Consider the following 25,144-nt stretch of genomic DNA (forward strand, 5'->3'; position numbering starts at 1 on the left):
CCAAGTAATTACAAAGAATCCGATTTTACATCCAGTCAAGGGCTATAATTTATACATATTTCTGAAGTAATTTCAATGTATGGTGCCGAAATGACAGACCTTGGCCGGATAAAAATCTCTAAATACTTCGAAACGACACATAATTTTATCCGGCCAAGGACTCCCAACTCATCCTGTTGCCTCGACTGTCGGGTCTAATTATTTATTTACATTCATACGGCTAAAATTCATTTTATTTTAACCACCTGGTAATCCAATCTCGAAATTCAGGATCATGCAAGTCAAACTCCTACTTATTCAGAATTGAACCTGAAATATCAAATATATGTCCAGCGTGCAGCGAGCCCCTGCATGACACTAACTATCTCTTTGCATGCCCTGTTAACCCTACACATCTGACACCCTTCTGCATATGATCCAACCTCGTCGAAACAGCACGTTTCCTAGGCTTGCTGTTGGATGATCTCGATGACAACTTGTATAATCCTTACCATCATAACGGGGATTGAGTTTCCGTTACAACAACAACAACAACTTCTCTGTAAGCGCCACCAGAACAATTATGGCTAAGCAACACCATCAGCTCTTGTCTGTCTAAACATTTCTCGGTTATATTTTATCTAATCTTCAAATATTAAAGTGTATTATTGTAATGAAGGAAGAATTATTGCTTTAAGGCTGTTACTCCTACTTACCACTTACCGATCCGAATAGGGTTTGGAAAAAAACGAATCAAATTCAGTTGCTTAGAACCGACTGTTGCTTGAATAAGACTTAAGGCTCTTACTTTCAACTTACTGATTTAAGCAGGATTAGATCTCCGCGAGCTGACTATCGCTTCATTAAGACTATTCCTCTATCTTGTCTCGTTTTTTATATAAAGCAATCTATTGATATTTTTTTATGAATTAATTGTATCAATCCCATATTCAAACACTAAATTTATGGTCCACTTTCTTGAAAAATCTTTTCGAATTTCCTATATGCCACCAGTTAAATCCCTACAAATTCAAATAAAGGGTGTTTAGTTGGGAGAGAAATTAACATAAAACAATTGCCTTTTGACCGTCGAAGTGACAGCTGTGACAGTGGAAAATCAATAATGGCAACTTGAAAACAAGTAAGTTGTGAGTGAGCAAACTCACCACCGGATGTGAGCGAGTGGTGCGAGTAAATTGAAGACTTCAAGCAGAGAGCCCCAAAGGACACAATACTATACCTTCAAATTGTGAGAATTGCAAAGCTTGAAGCAGACAGTCATCAGTGAAGTAGCCAGTCAGTCGCAATACAAATACATATTTACCTATTCACTCGCATTAATTTACGGTGCAGTATTTGTAAAAACACAGTGGAAATTTGCGTGAAGAATTAATCGTGTTTTTAAATAGTAAAACTCTCTACAGTGCTAATTAAATATAAATGAACAAACAAAATATTGCAAAAGACATCAGTACTAGCTGCGAAAGTAAAAACGAAAAGGCGAAGTTTGGTCTACAACAACTTTGTCTTGCATCGATGGTGATTGTGGGTGGGGAAGTGCGCTTCGATTTTTCACCAGAGCATACAATATTCGATTAACGCGAGCTATAATTACTTTTCACAGCAATTTTGTGACTTCAAATAAACGACAGTCAGAGCCAACAGTGTTTTTATTATCACACTGTGGAGTCTGGGCCAATTGTGTACGTTCCCAGGTTACATCTTTCCAACAATTTGATTTGGCTTATGCGCACCCAATACCCGTAACATGCGCTCCCTGGCTGACGAAACCAGGAAATTAACGTTGAACAACAACAATAATAACAACAACACCTCGACTACCATAGCGATTGTCACGCAGTCAAAAAATAATAAATCGAATAAAATTTACAAGATGCAACAGCAAGTCAACGTAATGACCAGCGCCACCACGGGTGTTCATCAAAAGCAACAGCATCAGCAGCAACAAAAGCAAATTAAGCAACAGCAGAACAACAACTCCACAACAATTAGCCTGCCTAAAGCTTCACATGCGAACACAAGTGAAGAGATTGCCGGCGGTGTGCAGGACACTATCTATTTGTGCAACTTTCGCGTCTCCGTTGACGGCGATTGGCTTTGCCTGAAGGAGCTACAAGATCTTGACATTGGGCAGCAGCATAGTGGCGGCGGTGGCACCAGTACCAGCGTCTATGGCGTACATCGCGGCACACAGCTGGGCAAAAGAACAAACGCTATTCGGGAATGTCGAACGGTTTGGATGATAATGGTATATTGACTGTCCGTAACTTGCTGGGTCGTCGTTTTAACGATGCACCCGAACATGTGCACAAGACGAACGGTTCGTCGTCGTCGTCGTTGTCGCACTTGCTTACCGCACGACATGCACATGCAGATAATGGCTTGATTGGTGTGTTTGGTGTTGGTGGTACTGGTGAATGGTCCAATCACCGTAGGTTGCTTTTTTCAACTAATTTCCATTGCAATATTTTCACATACTACACTCACACACATACAAGTGCATATGTAAATAGTAGATCCATATGTTTGTTTATCTATTTTTTTGTTTTTATTTCAAACACAATGCATTGTCTTGGTTTTTGTTTCCAAATAATTTTGTTTCAGTAACAAATTTTCTAAATTCAAATCAATCACTTTGTATGTGTCATAATTGTTTGGTTTGTGTAAAGTAAACAATAAGTAATAGCTACCCTACAGGAAAATATCTGGTTTTCAAATTGTTGCAAGTTGGTCTGAATTAGATTTTTGGCTGATTTTACTTTTGGCGTAAACTCTATGGAATTTGAAAATACGCACAACCAATAGATACTGTAGTATATCTTTTACATACATACATATATCAAATTTTATAAAATTTCCTCTATCTTCGTTTTCTCATATTACAAATGATGCATATGTTTGTTTTTGCTAAAGCTCTGTAAATGTTCCCAAAAAACACCAAAATGTATACCTCTTCCGGTTTTGAACGTTTTTTGTTTTTAACAATTTACATTTATATGCCCTCATAAATTCATGTTTCCTGCAGGCTGCTTGGCTACAAGTGTTGATATATATGTATAAGCATTGCTTCACACCTGATTGCACTTATTTCACTTGCATGATGGTGATGTCATTCGGCGCTTTTAGGTTAAAGTATCCTTTTCCCAAGCATCACTTGAAGGTGACATAAATGCATTTGTTGCTTACCTAGAAGTGTGGAAGGTAAACCTCTTGAGAACAATACATTAGATTTATAGTGGCACTCACACATCCATCTTGTTGCTAAAGAGTCTCAAATATTTGTGAACTTGAGTTAAAATGGCTGAGCATTTTTGCTTTTGCTCAAAAGTAGTATTAAGTACTTCTTGTATATAAATAAATTTATGACAAATCTAAGGAAGAAATGATAGATACAAATATTCCAATTATAGAACCTTTAAAAGTTCAAAACAACTATGGAAAATTTATCATAAAAAGCCGTCTACCATTTTCACTCAAGCTTTTACGAACTCTAACTTGACTATGAAAATAAAGGACTCCAATTGCAGTAATTGATAGCATTGGTCGAAACTTTTCAGCCTTCAGTTTAATTCTTTTTTCGAATTTACTTTCGAAATTTCACGATTTTATGTAGCGCCTATGCATAATTCTACTTATGATCCATTTAATTAGACACTGTTTAATGTTAGAAATCACTCTCAGCTTCGATATTGCCAGGAAAGGACTGAACATACCAATGTAATTTCGAAGCTATTGTCATCAATAATGCATCACACCATGCATACCTAGCTTTTGATGAAATAATGCAAACGCTTAAAGAAGCTATTTATGAGAAGGAGCCACGCGAGCTTGGTCCGCAATAGCAATTAATGCCCCAACGGCAGAATTTTGTTAACAGTTGACAGTCCTTGATCGGTTAAAAAATCCGGCTCCGTTCCGGTTACGTAGACCCGACTGTCGTTGAAACTGAAAGCCCTTATCTCGAAGCTCATAGTCTTCAGTGGATCCACACTCTTTCCAATATATTTTTTTTATCATGCAAGATCCGTTATTTATTTAGCGAAAAAAATTGCTTAAAAGTAATGCAAAAATATACATAAATAATGTGAATAAACACTTGCGATAAGTAAATAGAGAAATAAATACGCTATAGTGTAGATGCTAGTTGATTGAGCAGAGATTTATGTGTCGTACATGGTTTCCCAACTGCGTGAACCTTTCGAGTGATCGCGGGAAGCTGGACGTTCCGGCTGCGGCAATAAGGGCGTGTCCTCCTCATTCTGTAAAAGGAATATTTAATATTGGTTTATATAAAAGTGATACCTTCCTATACACTACTCTTCTTATTGTCTGTGGGGATGGTACGTTGTATGCCCAAGCGCTTCGTGCTATCTGAACTGGATGAACTTTTTAGCTCTGCACCGCCACCAAGTCGCGATTTCGGTGGTGCTGCTTTAGATTTCGCCGGTGATGACTTAGTTTTCGTTGGTGAGGGTGATGCCGATTTTTTCTTCTTCTTCTCATCTATTGTGACCACTTTCTGTTTGCCTTTTTTCGCTTTTTGACGCACTTTACTTTCGGGCTCGGACGAGGAATAGTAATCGAGTGAGGTTGTTTCGATAATGGGTGCACTTTCCGATTCCTTGGTGGCGCGCTTAGAGCATGGAATGCATTTAGCAGCCGGTTGACAAGCCAGCGACGATGTGGAAGTGGACGCGCGTCGGTCTGGAAAGTTGAAATTGAAATTAGTTATAGGCTTCACTTTTTACATTTTTTGTGTGATCTACGTGGTTGTGTCGCAATAACCGATTTCGTCTCGGGCTTAATAACGATCTCTTCATCGCGTGGTTTCTTTCTGCATAGTAAAAAGCTGCACCATGCAGGGCATTTTCGCTTTTTTTTCGGTGGCTTTGGTTTTGGCTCAGTCTTACGCCTACGTTTGCGGTATCGCAATAACATAGCGACAAGCAGTATGATCAGTAATATGAGCAGTATAAGTCCGATAATGCAACAAAGATATTTGAGATAGTGTTTTTGTTCTTCCGATGTCAACTTGATTAGGGACCCTGCGCCACCATGCTTTCCACCCTTTGTTTTACACTTTGGCTTCTTGCCTTTATGTGTTTGATTTTGATGTATTTGCGGAACATGTTGGCTTTGTTGACCTTTAGACTTTTCGCAAATCTTTCGGCTCTGCAGTTGTCTGTTGTCATTGGCGCTCTTCTCAAACCAGTGTTTACTATTGATCATTGTTTTTCTGGCGCTCTCCTTCATCTTGTATTCCAAGGCCTTTTGTGCTAGCTCCATGTCAGAAAAGCCATCGTCGCTTTTACTATCGCCAACTCCACCAGTATCGCCCATTCGCGTACCGCTCAGATCCTCTATGCCTTGATTGAGCGCTTCATCATCGTCCATATCCAGCGCCTTACGACCTTTTCTCATTTTTTCAACAATCCGTAGTACGCCACCCAGACCGGGATAGAACTCCTCGTCGGATAGATGTGGCTTTAAGTTCTCATTAATCCATGCTATAAATTTGCAATTGAAAGCTTCTTGTGGCATTGACTGTGATTGATAACAACGTGTGACCGTTTCGTAGAATCGTAAAATGATATAAGCGGATTTCTGTGATCTCAGATCATAATTGCGTCGCTTCCGAAACGGCAACCATATATTACTCAAACCGTTCTCAACACAATCGGCCTCCAGTTTTGGCAAAGACACGAGCATAACATTTTCATCGCCATCACTGGCCGGCAACATTTCGAGCCGTGCACAGCCGGTCGGTCCGCCACCAGCACCGTTGCCATCGGCACCACAGTCCGAGCCCCTTATCGAGTCCACACGCACATTTTCCATTTCCTCAAGTAAAATGGGCATTTTCCAGCCATTGCCGTTCGTGTTCAGAAAGGACTTGCATTGCTGATACAGCTCTACCACACTACTGACCACCTTGAGACTAACCTTGCCGCCGTAAAAGGAGTACTTAGCCACTGGCAGCATGTAAGAGCGCAAGTAACCGCCCAACATATCGTAATAAGCACGCTCAACCACCTTTCTCGAAACTTCGTTCATTCTTTGTATAAACTCGTTGCCATTGTAAAAGTAATTCAGCAGCATATTTAACATGTCGTCGTTGAGTAGACATTTCGGCAAATCTTTCGGCAGCAAGTACTGTAAAAAAAATGTTAATTTTATGGTCCCTTTTCCTTTATGCAAGCATAAAAGTAACCGCTAGTTACCTCAAAGTCTCTGCGTGCGGCCAGCAAATTCAAATCTTCCGGCGAAAAGCAATTCTTACGTGTACTATCAAAAAGATTCGATCCCACAAACTCATTCAATTCCATATTAGATATATCTTCCTCCTCAGCTCTACGTAAATACTTCAGTTTTCTTGTTGGACCTTCAACAGGCTCGTCTGAAATACCGTCTAGCTTGCACGTGTCCTCCACATCGAATCGGTCCTTGTCATTGAGCACATGAAAATTCATCATGCCCTGATTGAACTCGCTATTAAGGTCGGCGGCAAGCTTTAGACCGTTCGCGAATTGACTAGGCTGCTCGACGGTGCGCAAATCGAAATCGTACACTGGACAGCCGCCCGGACAGAGCATCATCAGCAGCACTAGAGGCACACATATTTTCATCTTTTCATGTCAAATACTTTTTCAAAACTGATAATTTCATTTCTGGTGCCGACTGACGTCTGCGGCAAATCAAAAGCCCCTGCGATCAATTGAATCTTCTACAGTTTTTTATACGAATTTTCTTCTTTCGTTAAGTTTTCATTTAATTATGCTTTTCGATATTCAATATTTTCGGTTGCAAGCAAATTCTGATACGTTAGTAGTGTGGGAATGCATAGATAGACTAACGTAAGTGGTTGTGGGCGTGGCTAAAAACGAATACGAGTGTGCGCCGATTGCAAGTAAATATCGAGAGCAATTTCTGTGACATCCTATTGTTATACTCAGAGATCTCTCTCGAATAGAGTTTTGTAAAAAAAATTGCTCGTCTGAAGGCCATTTTTCTCCACTTCAGTTGTCAAACTGACCTCAATATAGCTTAACAGCTTACTTATGTTTTATGTTTTAAGAAGAAAGTGTCATGGTTTTACCACGCTCGACGTAAACTCGTTATTCTCTCCATGCGGCGGTGTGATTGTATTATGAATTATTGAGTGCTGAAACTGATCATGCCGGTCACATGAATACATAAACCAGACTTAACCGTTAAACAGCCAATTCAACTTGGCTAAACGCAGGTCTTACAGTGTTTAATCGTCACAATTCGACGACTTGTACTTTTAGCACGCGATCCAGCTGAAATCGAACGCAGTAATCTCGTAAATATTTGCAAACTCGTGGTAAAGGAATTACTAGAGCAGTCGCTACGTTTCGGACGTATGTTGGACTCGGACCACCTACCACTGCAACACTTTTTCATCGTCATAGAGCATGTACTGGGTCATGGCTTGCGTCCAAAGAAGGTGTGTAAAACTACTTTGTCATCGCCGGGGAGCGTTGTCTTTATACAATCTAACCGATTATTTTAGGGTCTTTTGGGGCCACGCAAAGAATTGTGGGATCTGTTGCAGAGCGTAGAAAACTATTGTCCCGAGGCGCAGGACATCACCGCAAGTGTACGTGATTTGCCCACCGTGCGCACACATATTGGACGCGCTCGCGCTTGGCTACGCATAGCGCTGATGCAGAAGAAATTGGCCGATTATTTGCAGGCACTTATCGAGCATCGCGACGATTCGCTCTACGAATACTACGAACCGCATGCGTTAATGATGAGCGACGAGGTGCGATACTTACCACCAGTGACTCAGTTGTTACAACACTTTTAAATATTGCTTCGTTTTTCTTGTGTCTCTCGCCGTAGATTGTGGTCATAATGGGCATTTTGGTGGGTCTAAATGTCATCGATTGTAATTTGTGCGTGAAAGAGGAAGATTTGGATTCGCAACAGGGTGTTATCGACTTCTCACTTTACTTGCGTTCGAGTTCGCGCAGTAACGAGAACGACGAAGAGATCAATCAGTCATTGGAGGCGAATGGTCAGGGCAACATGATTGCCGTGTTGGACCAAAAGAACTATATTGAAGAGCTCAATCGGCACTTAAAGTATGCTTTGTATTGTATTGCTTTGAAGGTTATGTAGTCAATTGTGCAACACAGAGGCGAACTATTTTCAACCATAATTTAGTGGAGAAAAGTACAAGTCTGCGAACTTTAAAGCGAAAGAATTTTTCCAAAAAAAATCGATAAATTTTAAAATACCAGTGTTATAATTTACCCATGCCATATTTCCCTTTTAATACAAATGAAAATTAGTCGTCTTGTATTGCACAATTGCGTGCTTATCCTTTGCTACCCGAGACAGATTCCTTATCACTGACGTGATTTTGCTTTAGTGCCACAGTCGGTAATCTACAGGCCAAGGTTGAATCGCTTACAACAACAAATGCGCTCATGAAGGAGGATCTAGCGATTGCGCGCAATAGCCTCTTAGCCTTACAAGCCGAGAATCAGGCACTACGTCAAAATGCCACCGTTACCAGTACGTATATCCATTCATTTCTCGTTCTGTGCCTAGTGTGACCACATTTGGTTCTTATACGCTTAAAATATTACCTATTTCCCATAGAAGATGTTTCTGCAGCAAACGCGGAAGCCAGTCCAAACAAATCGTCAGATCGTGCGAATAAAGCAACGATCGACACACTCAACGCCGAATTGAGTGAAGAGAAAAAGAAAAATGCCGAACTCGATAAGGAGTTGAAACTACAAGTATCCCTGAAGGCCGAATCCGATGTGGCAATGAAATTGCTTGAGAAGGATATACACGAAAAGCAGGATACAATCGTATCGCTGCGACGCCAATTGGACGATATAAAACAAATTAATTTGGAAATGTATCGCAAATTACAGGTGGGTACGAGGAGGTGGCGGAAAAGACAACGATTACGAAAGAAATCCGTGCGAAGTAAAAGTATATATTTTTACTTTAATAGATATGGAGACAATTAGTTGATTGACTAAATTAAATGGTTGTCTGTTTAGTGCAATTAAAATATATTAAAGTAAAATACGTAAATAAAAATTATTTTTAATTAATTATTAATTAATTGACAGATTAGCAAAAATTTAATTCATCCGGACCAAAATAATTAATTTAATTTTTCTAAAATATTTTAATTTAAAATTTTAAATTTTAACTTCATACAAATACACAAATTAATTAAATTAATAAAAAATTAGTCAAAATATAACTGCAATGAACTCAATTAATTAGAGTAATTAAAAATTATTTCTTTTAAAATATGCTAATTAATTAAATTAATTAATAATTTACAAAAAATTAGTCAAAATATAATTTATCAGAACTAAAATAATTAAATTAATTTAAACAAAATTTCCTTTAAATATTCGAATTAGTTAAATTTCATAAAAATACACAAATTAATTAAATTAATAAAAAATTAGCCAAAATATAACTGCAATGAACTCAATTAATTAGAGTAATTAAATATTTTTTTCTTTTAAAATGTGTTAATACATTTAGCTTCATAACCATACACAAATGAATTAAATTAATTAATAATTAATAAAAAATTATCCCAAATATAATTGCAATGAACGCAATTAATTAGAAAAATTAAATAATATAATTAAATAATTTTTATTTTAATTTAACCTCGTAAATATAAACAAATTAATTAAATTAATTAATAATTAACAAAGCAATCTTGATCAGAACTGAATTAGTTGAATAATTTCCCTTTTAACTAATTTAATATCATAAAAATACACTAATTAATTTCCCAAATTGAATCACAAAAATTAAATTGAAATTTACTTATTTATTTTAATTAAATGTATTAAGCATCAACTTAATCCACTTATGCATATATGTATGTATGTATAACGATTAATTTGTTCAATATACATATATATTAATTATCATTAATTATTAACTACCATACTTAATTATTTTGTAATAATATGTAAGCCATGTAAATATAGTAATATTTTTATCAACACAATTTGCATTACGTATATGTATATGTACGCTCCTTATATCGAACCATTCACAATTTACGCCTAATCAGGAATGTGAAGACGAGCTGACCCAGAAGGGAGAAATGGTATCACGCCTACAAACGAAAGCTTCACAAATCGGCAACATATTGCAATCGCTCGAGAGAAAATACGAATCTAAGCTAGAGCAGCAGCAGCAACAGCAGCAATTGACTGGCCAACCGATTGGCGATAAATCGCCCGCGTCACGACGTCAACAAAATCTACAGAAATTCGAGGCGCTCACCAAAAAGCATCGGCAGGACATTGGACCGCCAGTGAAGCGTTTGCATTTGAAAGTCGACGCCATACCACCATTCAATCCCAATAATTATCGCAAGTCACCATCGGCCACGGTCGCACCCGACAAACTAGAGGCTGAGGGCGAACTCAAAACACCAACTTCAGCGAAATCGTTTACCGAAGTGGCTAAATCCTACCCGGAAAAGCCGATGGACACCTGCAAAAGTGACTATGCCTTGTCGCAAGAGAAAATCTAAAACTGAGAATATGTTAGATACTTATTTAAGCATTAATTAAATTCAAAATTACTTGATGTTAAGCATTTATTTTACAAAAACGAAAATAATAATAACAATAATAATCGAAAATCATTTAGAAAACTAGTGGAGAGTTTCGTTAGTGATTTCTATTAGTCTTTATAGCGCTATGTATGTGTTTAGACGCTGCAAAGCTGCAAAAAATTATGTAAAAATATTTTGAAAATTTTGAAAAAAGTTAATTGAAAGTTTAAAGTCTCAATTAAAATCATATTTGATTTGACAAATATAAAATTAAATAGAACAACAACAATAATAATGTGTAATTGTCGTTAGCGTAAAGTATGGCTTACATTTCTCAAGTCCTTATAGCTGTGAACAGTCATTACTAATACTCGTATTCGCATACTAAAGGCCTTTTTATTAACTTAGGAGATATATTTTGACGGAAAAATACCTACATACATATATTAAAGAAAATTAGAAGTCTAGATAAATACATGCATACTTACATACATACATATTTAGCTACATATACAAACATACATACATATATTGTTGTTAAAAATATGGATGTTAAAATGTATTTGAATTTTAAGATAAGGCGCAAAATATCTGCAGTCTCTTCAAAAGTACAATGCTATATTCTTACAGATTACATACATACATACATATGTACAGACATACATGTAAACATAAATGATATGATACCTGTGCGTAGATATACCGAAAAGTTACTATGTATGTACACATAAAATCAATCAGAGGAGTTTAGTACTCAGACATTATAGATTATAGCAACTAAACATACATACATACAAACATATATAATTATACATACATAGGTATGCTTTATGGAGCTGCATCCACTTGAACGTGGTGTAAGGGTCAAAACCCAACCATTTACTGAAATGACAAAAATAGCTGTACGTGATGGCAAAATGTTGAGCTCAAATTCGTAATCAGGACCCCTCAAATAGCCCATAAACCTCTTAGCTCATCAGTCCATAATTTTTCCTTCAGATTTGCTGAGTAGTGTAATCGGCGATTTATTTTCAAAATTTTTTAATTTTATTAATCCCGCAGCTGATTTCCAGGCAGACCACCGGAAAAAAGTGTTAGGCGTTGCAGAAGATTTCATACCAAACCAAAAAAAACTAGTCTTTTAGATAAATGCAGCCAATCATCAAAGGACTAGTCAAAATTTGATTACTCACATCATGATGGTTTCGAAAACAAGCGGTTGTTGTACTAGAAATGCTTCACCATCAGAAAAAGCCCGCACACAGGGAGATTGTGTCTCATAACTAAGATGGTCATGAAAAGTTTTCAAGTCGCTCAGGCCAGCCGTTTCAAAGAAATTTTCCTCGCCAACTCTGAAAACAGCGTTTCGAGGAAAACGCATTGAACGTTTTTGGGCCGATTACACTACAATACAATTTTTTACAAATGTGCTTATATCTCCGCAACCAATTGCCGAATCAACTTCAAATTCTCGGAGCATATTCTCAAATATATGTACATACATTCGATATAATATACATATGTAAAACAAAAAAATCGATTTTTGATTTTGATTTGCGATTTGAAATTCGCAAGTGGATACAACCCCTTAAAGTGCATAGCAGCAAAACCATATTAATATATCTCGTCACCTAAAATGCAAAACAGCGTATCATCAAAAAATCTAAATTGAGTTTTTTATTGCTTACGACCATATTACATGTGCATATGTATGTAGCATAAAGTTTTCAGCTTTCGCTGTCAGATATAACCAATATGTAACCATTTTATAACCATGTTATAACCGAAAATCAAATTTCGTTTCAATATGAGTGGTTTTTATTATATCGCTTTTCCTTCACCTGTAAACTTAGAAAAGTGCTGTTACGTTATTTTGTATTTTATGTGACGATATGTGTGGCATTATCGACTAGTCAGCGTCATTTTCGCGTCAAAATCGGTTATTAATTAACTTAGCTTATCGTTCAAAAGTAAATATGTACGCGTGTGCATACACAAATGTTTTATAATAAGTATTCCCCGCCTTTAGCGCTTATTGAATTCTACTTTATTTAATTATAATTAATTATTATTGTTAAAAAATCAAAGCTAGTAAATATTCTATGTGGCTTACTAACTCTAGTCTAAGCAAGTATTAATTGGAAAATCAGTATTTGGTTCAACTTGAGATACGAAACAGTATTCTGTGATTAGAGAAACAACAACAGTTTATTGAACTACTCATTATTATATAATTTCTTTGCTCTTTACTTTGCCGAATTTAGCGCTCTATATAACTACCATATGTACTAAGATTATATAATATATATACCTTATAAATGCAAATTATATTGTATTATACAAAATATAAATTGACAGTAAAACTAAATTAAATTTAAGTAATATGTATGTAATAATTAAAATAAAAATAAAGTGAATAAAAATACAAATTTACTTAAAACTGATATTGAATTGACGAGTGAATCTTTGCTTTCTGCTATTTTCATGCAAAATTAGGAATGCGACGCTTCGCTCAAACATAAAACCGAATTGCTCAAAAAGCTCGAGAGTCAAAAGGAAGACATGGCCAGCACAATTGCACAGCTGGAGAAGAAGTAAGATTTTCGCTAGCTATTGAGTTATTGCAGAAAAGTTGTGTGAAATTGTGAGCATCGAAAGTGGGAGTATTATTCTAGAGCACCCTTTATAACAATATCTGTTGTGCATTAGCTTCTCCCCCATCAGGTGGTAAATTTGTGTAAAATCCATAACCCTTTGGGGAAACACATAAAATTCAGCCTTTACTACCGATAACTACTACGACGACAACAACAACCGGACAGTTCCTTTCACTTAACACCCGTTTAAATGTTGTAAATGTAAAATACTCTAGAAATATTTTTGAGATATCTGCTTAGGATGGTCAGATATAAAATCGGCTGCACCAAAGCTATAATACCCTTCACAGTTGCATTTTTTTAGGGTTTAAAAAGGGCTTTATCTAGATTTAGATCGATTTTATAGGGTGTAAAAAGAGCTTTGTCAAGATTTTGGCCAATCAGTTGACCGACCTGAACAGTATGTTTGAAAATTTTAACACGTTCTTTAATAATAACTTAAGACAAATTTCGTGAAGCTACGTTATCAAATACAATACATAATCGATCAGATCGTATGATCGTTCGATCTTCAATAGTGGTTCCATACTGGCGGTTCCGATAAATGAGAAGTTACTTGGAAGCAAATGACCTGTGTGAAATCAGATCGATATTCAAAAATTGCAGGACTACTTAGCGTATATACTGACCATTAGATAGCCAGACGACGAAATAGGGCCTTCAACGCTTCCATTTTGGTGTAACAAACTTTGCGGCAAACTTAAAATACCTTCTTCAGAGTATAAAGAAAACCATGTAAACAATAGATCATGAGATATTGTATAAAAATATTGATATTCAAATTAACTCGGTAGAGTTTCACTTTCTTTACGTATCCATATAAGTTCGACTAAACATTTATTTTCTTCTTCGAAGTTAATTTGAAATACAAATTTAAGCGTGATCTTTCTCGCGTGATCTTCCGCCATTTGATCCCTCCGATGAGACCTTCTTCTACTCATGTGGACCAATACCTATGACTGACTGGTCCATTATGCTCTGGACAATTACGCCCCTTATTCTTACAACTGTATACTTGTACATTCCGAAATTCGCCTTACAAGATATTACTGTCATTTGCGATTCGCATTCATTCCAACTTTAAAATTAGTGATTATCCATCATCCCCCAATTTCGCCCGATTGGAAAATTGTATATCTTAATATCTCTACTATAATTTCTCTTTAAATACGGTTATGACTGTCAAGTGGGTTTAATATTTTTTCAGGAGCAATCATTTCAACAAAATCTATAAAATAACAATAGGTTGAGTTGAGTTGTTTGAGTGGTGCAACAACTTTTGATATATTCCATTGAGTTAGACCTAAAACTTTAACACCCAAAGACAAGAACAGCCAAATAAGCTTTAGTTTTGTTCTAAAAAATTTGAACCCCCTCATTAGAGTTTTCGGACCCATTCAATAAATATACGGTATTTCGTTTTAAAACTTTCCCATGTTGGATATTGCTAAGCCATCTATTGTTGTAACGGATATCTAGTCCCTGTTTGGGTGGCAAGTTGGTTGCCACCGAAATCACAAAACGAAAGGTCCAGAAACATGCTGTATCGATATGATCGGACCGTAGGGAAAGGTGTGTTAGGCGAGTTGTTTTTATGGGGCATGATTTCTATAATATTCTCCTCACTCCCAAAACTCTTGAACTCACAGTTTCACACTCTTAACTTAAATATTAAGAATAAAAACCATTTCGCTATTTATTAATTTTTACCAAACAATTTTTCTTCATTTTCTCAACACACAGATGGGACAATGATAAAAGCAATTTGGGAGAAATACTCAAGAATACCTCACAAACACTGTCCACACAGGTGAACGCATCCGAGGAACGAGCCGCACGCGCCGAAGCTGAGGCGCGTATAGAACGCGAATGGCGGCATTCGTTACAAGAGAAGGAAGTGAAGTTGAAGGAGAAAATCAGTTCACTGCAAAATTGCGTAAAAGAACTCACCGACGATGCACAACAGAGTGCCAAGCTGCGGGTAGAACTCGACAAAATGCGCACACAATGGACGGAGGCACAAACCACACTCGAAGAGTTGGGCATACAGTTAAGCGTTAGCAAATTGAAGGTTTCCGAATTGGAGGAGCGCGAAAGAAAGCAGCAGCAATTGCGCTCGTCCGATCTGTCACTGCAGTCACCCTCGGAGGTGGGTAGCGCTGGTATATGGGCGCCAGATTCGATTGCCACACATTGCACGGCGTGCAAGAAAGAATTCGGCCTGACGCGTCGAAAACACCATTGCCGCAGCTGTGGCGACATCTTCTGTAACACATGCTCGGAGCATACACTGCCACTACTCAACGATCAGGGGCAGCTGGGCAAGCCGGTACGTGTTTGCTATCGCTGCTTTGAGACGCGGAAATGATGATGCTTTCACAAACTTGCACTAATTTAATTTTATATTGTACTAGCTAAAGGCATACAAAGCCTGTGTATTTAATATGTATGTATGTAAATGTTCATGTATATGCATTCTATATGTATTATCAGTGTGTACATATACTAAATCTATTTATCAATTTTGTATTTGTGTGTATTGCCGAGTTAAAGTACAATTCTGGGCAGGCTCGGTATTTGTGAAACAAATCACCAACTATTTTAAATGTGTACAACTTGTCTATATTTACAGTGACAAATATTGTACGAACCTATGAAAATATTCTAGTTTTTTAGTGTAATAAGCGGTACACGCTAGTATTTTAAACTGTATCAAATATGCTTGTATTCAATGTATTGAAATATTTATTACTTTTCATACAAATATACCAGTTACAATTAAAATTGTGGAAAGGCAATTTATTTCTCTGAATTTTAATTCTGATAACAGTACTAGGTGGAAGACCATTCGTTTCTTAATTACAGTTAGAATAGTGTGGCAGGTACGAGAATGTGGTAATTTCCAACCATATGTAAGTAAAATTAATTCACTCTTAATAAATACTTTCCATACATATTCTTAGCCTTGCCATAAGTTCTGTTACAAAGTGTGAAAAATCGGTTAAAACAGTGGCAAAAGTGTACCAGCAGGATGCTTTAGAGACAAGGTAGAGCAGTTAGGCAATACTCTCTTCGATGAAGTGCATTGGATCTTCCAGTACATTGCAAAAATCACCCAGCAGTGGCTTAAGAGCAATGTTACTGGTTCAATAGCCCTCTGAAGTCCATATTTGCATTCACGAGTCTACGGTTTGTGATCAGAGCTAAAGAACATGGTCTATCAAATGGTTTGAGAGCTTGTGTGAAAGCAAAAAATTACTCTTTACATATAACAATTTGTTTTAATATTTGAACATATTCAAACTGTATAAACAAATAAAATTACATACATATACAAGGTTGTCTTTTCGACGATATTTCTTTCGCTTCTAGTTCGAAACACACATCGCTTACTTATAGTCACACACTTCTCCTTGCCTAGCAATAATAAATTAAAAAAGAATACGTGAATAAGTTTAATTAACCTGGAATTATTTTTTTGATTATACCAGATATCTGAAATAGCTTTTGTGTATTTCAAAGTAAACCGTGTATTGACCGGAAGTATATTTAACTTTTTCCGGTTGCGCAAGTTCGGAATCCGAATTAGAATGGAATTTTTGGATGTAATAATTCCATACTGTAGACTCTCAAAAACATAATTTTATAGTCTTACAAAATAAAGAATACGTTCCTTTTTATTCCTTATCTTTTTATATGGAAAAAATAAGTAAATATCGAGGTTGCGAACACGGAAAAATCAACTCAATTAGTAATCTTGCATTTTTTTGCACAATATTTCAATGGAAATAGTTTATTATAAATAGAATTTACTTATTAATGGCTTAGTCAATTAGTGAGCGTTATCTACCAATACAACTTTCAATACATATATGTATTTGCAATAGAAAGGTATGTATATGCATTCTTTTGACATAAAATTGTTTCTATTCGACTGCGTCTTGCAATTTATCTTTTCTTTTGTCATAGTAACCTCTAAATTCAAGCGGTGTAAAATAACAGATTTTTAGTATTTTCGTGTATGGTTTGTTTGAAATTTCCAGCAAAATTTCACATAATATGATATTTGCTTTCCATTTCAAATAATTTTATAACTGTATGTAAATATTATATGCTTGTGTACTTAAATGTGTGTTATGTACATAAATAGTACTTATTTTCTACACTTTTCAAATAAGTCTTTGTTTGACACACTTACTTCGTACAACATGCAACCCTGTAGCAAAGCAAATTTGTAAAGGCAGAAAAAATTAAAAAAGCAGTCGTCAAAATTGGTTGCAATGAAAAGGTTTGTGTTTGGAAATTGTTTACGTGTGGTTATGGAACTAGATAAATTTCCTGCTGTTAAAGATTCTACTTGCATTTACTATCAAATTCTTTGCAGATAAGTTAGTCAGCATTAAAGATATCATTAATATTTTAAGCAGACTACTTAGACGCTGTCAATATGTTGTTGTTGGTGCTGTTCCACTAAATTAAAAGGTATAAAATCGATTTTGTACTCAGGCAAAAGCGAAGTGGTGTACTTATTTTTGGAACAGTAAAGGTACGACGAGTAGCTGCGTCGGAAAGCAATTGAGTGCGGCATTGGTCCTATTAACACCTCTGTGTAGCAATGGATAAAGGTGATCACATTTCGGTAACATTGTCCGGTGTCGGTGTGAACGACACGGAAGAAGACAGTCTCACTACGAAACAACCACAACGACGTAGTTTGCGACGGGTACGTACCCCTATATAAATACATATGTGCCTAATGCATTAACCGAAATTTTGCAACTAAAGACAGAGTATTATTCTTTTTATTGCGTTGCAGTCTTGGAATCAATTGCCCCGATGCCAGCGCAACCTTATCATTTTAGCAGTGCTGGCGCTATGCTTAACTTTGGTCTTAGTATTATACAATGACCAAATCGATGCGGAGCATAACAGAGTAATTGGCAACAACGGCGGAGCTTTCTTATTTCGCGAAAATCGCGAAGTGGCAAACAGTGAAAGCTTAGTGCAAAATGGGCTAAGCAACGGTATGAACGCGCTGGATGCGGGAAATCTTAATAATCTGAAAAAACCGTTGCCGAATATTGGACCACCACCGCTGTCATTCACAAATGACAATGCGCCGGTATTTAAGGACGTGAGTATATCTACAAGTAAATAAACAAAATTAGTGGGCGTATGCTAGTACGAGTTGTATCTGCAGGCCCCTATAAACCTTATCTTATCAATATAACCACTCTAAATAATAGACAAGCCAATGAAATGGGTTTTAACAATTGTTGAATAAATACAAATATGCACACATGTTCACACATGTTCGTAAACATATGTACACATATGTAGACAATAGACAGGCCTTCGGGAGCGTTTAAAAAATTGTTTATTTGACTTGTGATAAAATGAATTGTGGCAAGGTAAATCGGTAGCAATCAAATATGTACAAATGATTTGTTATGTCAATTGGATATTTTTTTTTATAATCTGAAATAGGGTAACATATTAAGATTGCAACGAAGTTTGTAACACCTATAATATAAGGAAAGAGATTCTATAAAGTATGTTATATATGTATATAAATGATCAGCTCGGTGAGCTGACTATGTCCGTCTGTCTGAATATATGCGAGCTAGTCCATCAGATTTTGAGTAATCGCTCTCAAATTTGGTTCACGTGCTTTTCTCTCTAAGAAGCTGTTCATTTGTCGGAATACAAACTGATAGATCAAAATTAAGTTCTTGTGTGAAAGAGTTTTTTATTTGTCTAGATATCTTCAAGAAATTCGGCATGTATTTTTGCCCAAGTCCACGCTACAATATAAGAGGAAATTTTCTAAATCGTATAGTGTTCCGATATATTGGTTCCTTAAAATTTATAAAAATATTTTACCATATTTTCATTTTCCAGGTAAAGGTGATCGACACACCCAACCTCAATAAGAAAAGCGACGATAACCTGCAACATGCGGGAGAAGGTCCGAAGGAGAGCTTATTACAAGGTCCTTTAGTCGAATTTCCTAACAAAATAAGCATACAAGAAAATAATGACAATCGTATTGACGAACCCGCCGTTGAAGCACAATCTGGCGGTGGTGATGACGATGATCGTGTGGCTTTGGAAGCAGCGGTAGTAAACCCGCGGGTGGTGCCAGGCACCAACAATATTTTAATTACAGATTATATCAATAATATGGATGCTAAGTTGGTAGCGCAAAAACAGCATTTCCATGGTGCAACAAATGAACGGCAAACTGCCGTTGTAGCCGCTTTTAGGCATTCATGGAATGGCTATAAAAAATACGCTTGGGGTCATGACAATCTAAAACCGTTGTCGCAGAGCTCACACGATTGGTTCGGTTTGGGTTTGACCATTGTGGACTCATTGGACACCATGTACATAATGGGTTTGGAGGATGGTAAGTTAAATTTTTTATATATAGTATTTAAATATTTTGTAAACATTCTTCTATATCAACAGAATTCAATGAGGGTCGCGAGTGGGTCAGCAATTTCTTGACATTTGACATCAATCGTGATGTGAATCTCTTCGAGGTGACAATACGTGTCTTGGGTGGTTTGCTCTCGGCTTATCATCTGAGCGGCGATAAAATGTTTCTGAGCAAGTCGGTGCGTTGTTGTTGTAGTGTATTTCAGATTTAAACATAATTATCTAAATATATTTGTTATTTTATAAAAGATCGAATTGGGCAATCGCATGCTGCCATGCTTCCTCTCCCCCTCGGGCATACCATATTCGGATGTAAATCTTGCCTCAATGTCAGCGCATTCACCCAAATGGTCGCCGGACAGTTCAACTAGCGAGGTTAGCACAATACAATTGGAATTCCGCGATCTCAGTCGTTCGACTAACATATCGATTTACGAAAAAGTAAGTTTTTGACATAACATAAGCTGTACAAAACCTCAAACTCGCTTTTTCTTTTATTGCTAACAGGTAACGCATGCAGTTAATAAGAAAGTGCATGCTTTGGAGAAAACTAACGGTCTTGTGCCGATATTTATAAATGCCAACACCGGCACATTCAGAAATTACGCCACAATCTCACTGGGCGCACGTGGTGACTCCTATTATGAGTATCTGCTAAAGCAGTGGCTACAGACCGGGCGGAAAACCGACGATTTGTAAGTATTTCCATTATTTTTCTACAATTTTTATATAAAAGATCGCCTAATTCACTTTTCCGCCTCCGCACAGCCTCATTGTGGACTATATGCGCGCCATTGACGGTGTGCTCACGAAGCTGTTGCGTCGTACGCCCAAAGAGCAGCACGTCTACATTGGCGAATTGATTAATGGCAAAGATTTCAAGCCTAAAATGGATCATCTCACGTGCTATCTGCCCGGCACACTGTTGCTGGGCCACAAATTCGGCATGCCCACCTCACATTTGTTGCTCGCACGTGATCTGCTCGAAACCTGCTATCAAACGTACATGCGTCAGCCGACTCAGCTGGCGCCCGAAATATCCTACTTCGCGCTCACCACCAATGAAGAGCAGGAGATTTACGTGAAACCCAATGATGCGCACAATCTACTACGTCCCGAATTCGTAGAAAGTTTATATTATTTCTATGCCTTAACCGGCAATCGCACCTACCAGGATATGGGCTGGAATATATTCCAAGCATTCGAGAAGCACACCAAAGTGGCCTACGGTTACACGTCCATTGGCAATGTGAAGCATATATTCAATACAAGACTGCGTGATATGATGGAGAGCTTTTGGTTGGGTGAAACGCTTAAGTATTTCTATCTATTATTTAGCGATAATCGCAAAGAGATCGATTTAGATAAATGGGTAATCAATTCCGAGGCACATTTGGTGCCCTTGCGGAATCATTAAGTTCGTGCTGTTGCTTGCATGTGGGTACGCGTGCGTGCATGTGTGTGTGTATGTGAAACGTTTGTACGTAACCATGACTATTTTAAAGCGAATCGAAATGAGTTGACACAACTCGCATTGTAAATATTTACAACAACCATTATTTATACAACACTAGCATGCAATCAAATTTGTCGCATAACAACAAACTACTTTATATATTTATATAAATGTATGCTTGTATGCCAACGATATTATTTATTACTATTTTTAAATAATTTATAAAGTGAACTAACTGAAAAAAATGTGAACGACTAGCGAAGAAAATGCGCACGATCTCCGTTAGTTCTTAATTATGAAATAATTAAATAATTAGAAGAATACCAAAAGAGAAGCGTTGCTCTTATATTAGAACCAGATTGTCACAGACCGCAAAATATGCATCTACGCTCGCCGCACTCGCCGTGAGAGAAAGTTTTTTAAGTTTTTTTTTAAATAACTTGGGGAAAATACCCAAAATCACAGTTTGATAACGTTTCGGAAAAAAAATTTATATTTTTTAATTACATTCAGGCGTTATACAGATTGTTCATAGTTAAAAATGGTATAGCTGATTTTAATAATGCTTCAAATTTCGCGAAATAAGTAATTGTTTGTCTATAAATGCGCGGCCTTGGAATTAGTAGGAAAATATTTTTTATAAATTTAAAAAAAGTTTTATAAAACGGCTTCTCTTCCTCATACGTGCAAAATTAGCGTAATTTTTAACAAATTTATTTCTTTCTTGCTTTCAGAGCGCATTTTTAGCTTCAGTTCCGATTTTTTTTGGTACTGAGATATGCCAAAACTTGTTTTGAAATTTTATTTCAACATAAAAAAGATTCAGTCTATACATCTATAATGTAATGGGTAAAAAATAATTGTAGAAAGTGCACTATGCACGCCTAGAACCAAAACTCAACGGATAAGAGATAATATAATTATTATTAACATATTTTTATCGCACTTGCAGTAAATAAAAGGGAAAAATATTTAATTTCATAATAAATAAATAACCGTATACGGCTAAAAATTTCTGTATGTACAATACATACATATATAAAAGCCCACGTGACTCGCGCTATAGACTCGTTTTCTTAGACAATGCGCGCGCATTATTGTTGTATATTCAAGCGGCAATAAGGTGGCGCCGCCACATACGTAAGTTGCATGCGCATTCGCTGTCTAATAAATCGAGCCCTACAACAGAATTGACCCAATTTTAAATTAAATAAACTATTTTTTGTAGTTTTTAAGTATTTTAAATATTCTAGTTGCAAAAATATTCAAGTTGATATTATTTTTTTCATAGAAAATTTTAAATTTTCCAACTTCTTCGTATTGAAGTTGATAAAAAATAACGGCAAATTATACTGTAATTTAATACTAAAATTAATATAAATAGTCCCAAAAATCTTAACAAAAATAATTTTTAACTTTATAATTCTTAACACAGGATTGAAAAGAGAGTAAATCGCAATCCCAAAAAATTCAAAAAACCTAGATTTAAATTTTCTAAACAAAATCAGACCTTAAAACTGAAAATTTAGTTTCTAAACCAAGCTATTGGGATTAAGAATTTGATTTTAAATTTTTATATTAGAAAAATCGCAACCTAAATAACCAAAAATCTACAATTCACTATGCATGTAAATCTTATCTGGCCTAAATATCATAAGAAATAGAGTAGAGTAACGTGGCATAATCACCAACATGAACAACATCAAACAATTTCAACAAGTACAAAAAAAAACGGTAAAACAGAAAATATAGTAGTAGACAACTTAAATATTTGCTCAATTGCGCTATAGATATATGTATGTATTTATGTGCAAACATTATAAAGCTATAACGTAAATACTTACTGACGCAACTCAAAAGCCAGAAAAATTAAAAATAACATAAGTAAACAAGAAAAATTTGTGTATTTTAAATATTCAGAAAGTAAGCAGGCCAGCAATAGAGGTAAAGCATTTCATTTCGGCAAAAATATTTATTAGCAATATACTTATTATTATTTAAAAGCAAATATTATTTCGCTAAACATTTCAAAATTATTACTTTACTAAACACTTGAAAAAATATTATTTCTTCGTATATGTCTGGTTCTTAAGATTTTTTTTTCATATTTAAATCAATAATTCTTTAGCAGTGTTTTGAAAAAGTAAAACTTGAAGAGAAACTGCCACATAACCTCAAACATACCAACAACTCCAGTAATACTTTTAATATACAATGCAAAAATTTGCTTTCTTTTATAAAATTAAAAAGTATGTAAAGAAATACATAATGTAAAAATAATCGTATCTAACCTTACTTATGGCTAGGTACATAGTGGAACGACGCATATTTTAACAAAAAAAAAAACAGAAATTAACTTTAATCGTAGTGGAATCGCCGTTTCTGATCATGTCTAACACTTATTCACACATACACATTTATTGTATTTATATTATTTCTTTAAAATTTTCTTCAACGCCGCTCTACTATGTGCTTGGTCTAGTTTTCTACTTCATGTCTCATTGAAAATTGTTTTTGTACTTTGTTTAAAAGAATCTCAGTTATATGTAATTGGCATTTGCTTATATAGCAATCTAAATTAATTATTAACAAAATTATTTTTATTTAAAATTAATATTTTATAAAAAAAAAATTATTTTAAATTATTAAAAATATTTAAATTAAAAAAATTTGTTAAAAAAAAAATTATTTTAAATAAAAAAAAATTAAAAATAAAAATTTTATTAAAAAAATGTTAAATAAATAAAAAATATTAATTTTATTTTATTTCAAATAAATAAAAATAAAAATTTTATTTAAAATATTAAAAAAATGTCTGTCAACTAAAAGGTTGTTAGTTTTTGTAGTCTTAAAGCAGGCACAAATAACGGTTTATAGCAAGTATATGTTTGTATGTTTATTATTATGTGCTTTTGCGTTTCTTTAAATATTTTTATTACTTAATCATAAATAGAAAACAATAAAATTGTCTTATTAAAAACTGAAAAGTGTTTAATATTTACCAAATACATATTTATATGTAAACGAAAAGGAGGAAAATTGAGGTTAGCAAATTTCAGTGTTGAAAAAGCTGAAGAATTATCGCTTAGTATCACGTTGGTGGAGCTTAAAATAATTAAAAAGTGGTTTTCTATAAGGGCTTGCACTTTGGAAGATTCACAGGTCCTTGCGAATTAGATTGAGTTGTCGAAGAATGTAAGGACATTAATGAACTCTAAGCAGAATACAAATAATACTTACTTATTGGTAATTAGTAGGTTCCTTGGTACAAAAAAAGTTCGAGTTCGTAGCGCCCACAAATCGCCATTAACCGAAAACATATAAAGTGCCATAACTAAGCACCAAATAAAGATATAAAACTCATATTTGGCACAAGAGATCGCAGTGGCCAGGAGCACCTGTGGGGAAAAAAATTTTGAATAAGTGGACGTGGCCCCGCCCTCTAATAAGTTTAATGTAGATATCTCCAATACCACTAAAGCTACAAAAACCGAATTCGCTCAACACGAATTTTACAAGAAGTCCTACTTATAGTGTGAAAATGGACCAAATCGGATGAAAACCCCGTTCACTCCCCATATAACGGTACTGTTCAAAACGACTAAAAGCGCGATAAAGCAATAACTAAATGCGCCAGAGACTCAAAAATTTGCTGTCGGGATGGTATGACAAGGTTTTATAGGGATTGGGGTAAAAATTGGACAATGGGCGTGGCACCGTCTACTTTTTGGTGAAATCCCATATCTCGGGACCCGACTGACCGATTTCGACAAAATTTGGTATGTGGTATTTTTTTCATATTTCTATGTGACGTTGTAAAAATTACCGAAATCGGACAATTACCACGCCTACTTCCCATGTAGCACTATTTTAAATTCCAATTGATTATTTCACTTTGCAGTACACGAATCAAGAGGCAATTAGTGTAACGGGATTAAACTTTCCACGAATAGTGCCTTTAGTGTATGTCACCTTATCAAAAATTGTTCAAATCCAACA

The 25,144-nt window shown here is 35.7% G+C and overlaps 3 protein-coding genes across 4 annotated transcripts; 2 read left to right on the forward strand and 1 right to left on the reverse strand.

Moving 5' to 3' along the window:
• The first annotated feature begins 1,091 nt into the window (after nucleotides 1-1,091).
• On the forward strand, nucleotides 1,092-16,050 carry LOC126766634 (protein RUFY3). Its single transcript, XM_050484380.1, is given in 9 exon segments — nucleotides 1,092-2,204; nucleotides 2,207-2,248; nucleotides 7,290-7,468; nucleotides 7,535-7,789; nucleotides 7,870-8,111; nucleotides 8,402-8,547; nucleotides 8,638-8,918; nucleotides 13,088-13,185; nucleotides 14,992-16,050. Coding segments are annotated over 9 exon segments (2,325 nt in total). The 5' UTR covers nucleotides 1,092-1,747; the 3' UTR covers nucleotides 15,617-16,050.
• LOC126766638 (uncharacterized) lies at nucleotides 4,095-7,109 on the reverse strand. 2 transcript variants are annotated; one of them, XM_050484393.1, is made up of 4 exons: nucleotides 6,222-7,109; nucleotides 4,767-6,153; nucleotides 4,313-4,704; nucleotides 4,095-4,259 (listed from the first exon to the last, which is right to left on the reverse strand). In XM_050484393.1, the coding sequence occupies exons 1-4, from the start codon at nucleotides 6,624-6,626 to the stop codon at nucleotides 4,161-4,163; spliced, it is 2,283 nt and encodes a 760-aa protein (XP_050340350.1). In that variant the 5' UTR covers nucleotides 6,627-7,109; the 3' UTR covers nucleotides 4,095-4,160. The 2 variants fall into 2 exon arrangements, with proteins under 2 accessions (XP_050340350.1, XP_050340352.1); XM_050484395.1 differs by having other exon boundaries at nucleotides 4,208-4,259; nucleotides 4,318-4,704.
• A 1,320-nt stretch (nucleotides 16,051-17,370) lies between the features above and the next one.
• Nucleotides 17,371-23,497, forward strand: LOC126766699 (endoplasmic reticulum mannosyl-oligosaccharide 1,2-alpha-mannosidase). The gene is made up of 9 exons (XM_050484434.1): nucleotides 17,371-17,536; nucleotides 17,633-17,730; nucleotides 17,790-17,971; nucleotides 18,065-18,382; nucleotides 19,150-19,657; nucleotides 19,720-19,868; nucleotides 19,939-20,130; nucleotides 20,197-20,384; nucleotides 20,458-23,497. The coding sequence occupies exons 3-9, from the start codon at nucleotides 17,864-17,866 to the stop codon at nucleotides 21,104-21,106; spliced, it is 2,112 nt and encodes a 703-aa protein (XP_050340391.1). The 5' UTR covers nucleotides 17,371-17,536; nucleotides 17,633-17,730; nucleotides 17,790-17,863; the 3' UTR covers nucleotides 21,107-23,497.
• The last annotated feature ends 1,647 nt before the right edge of the window (nucleotides 23,498-25,144 follow it).

Source organism: Bactrocera neohumeralis, chromosome 2 (assembly GCF_024586455.1).
Source record: "Bactrocera neohumeralis isolate Rockhampton chromosome 2, APGP_CSIRO_Bneo_wtdbg2-racon-allhic-juicebox.fasta_v2, whole genome shotgun sequence".
Taxonomy (NCBI): domain Eukaryota; kingdom Metazoa; phylum Arthropoda; class Insecta; order Diptera; family Tephritidae; genus Bactrocera; species Bactrocera neohumeralis.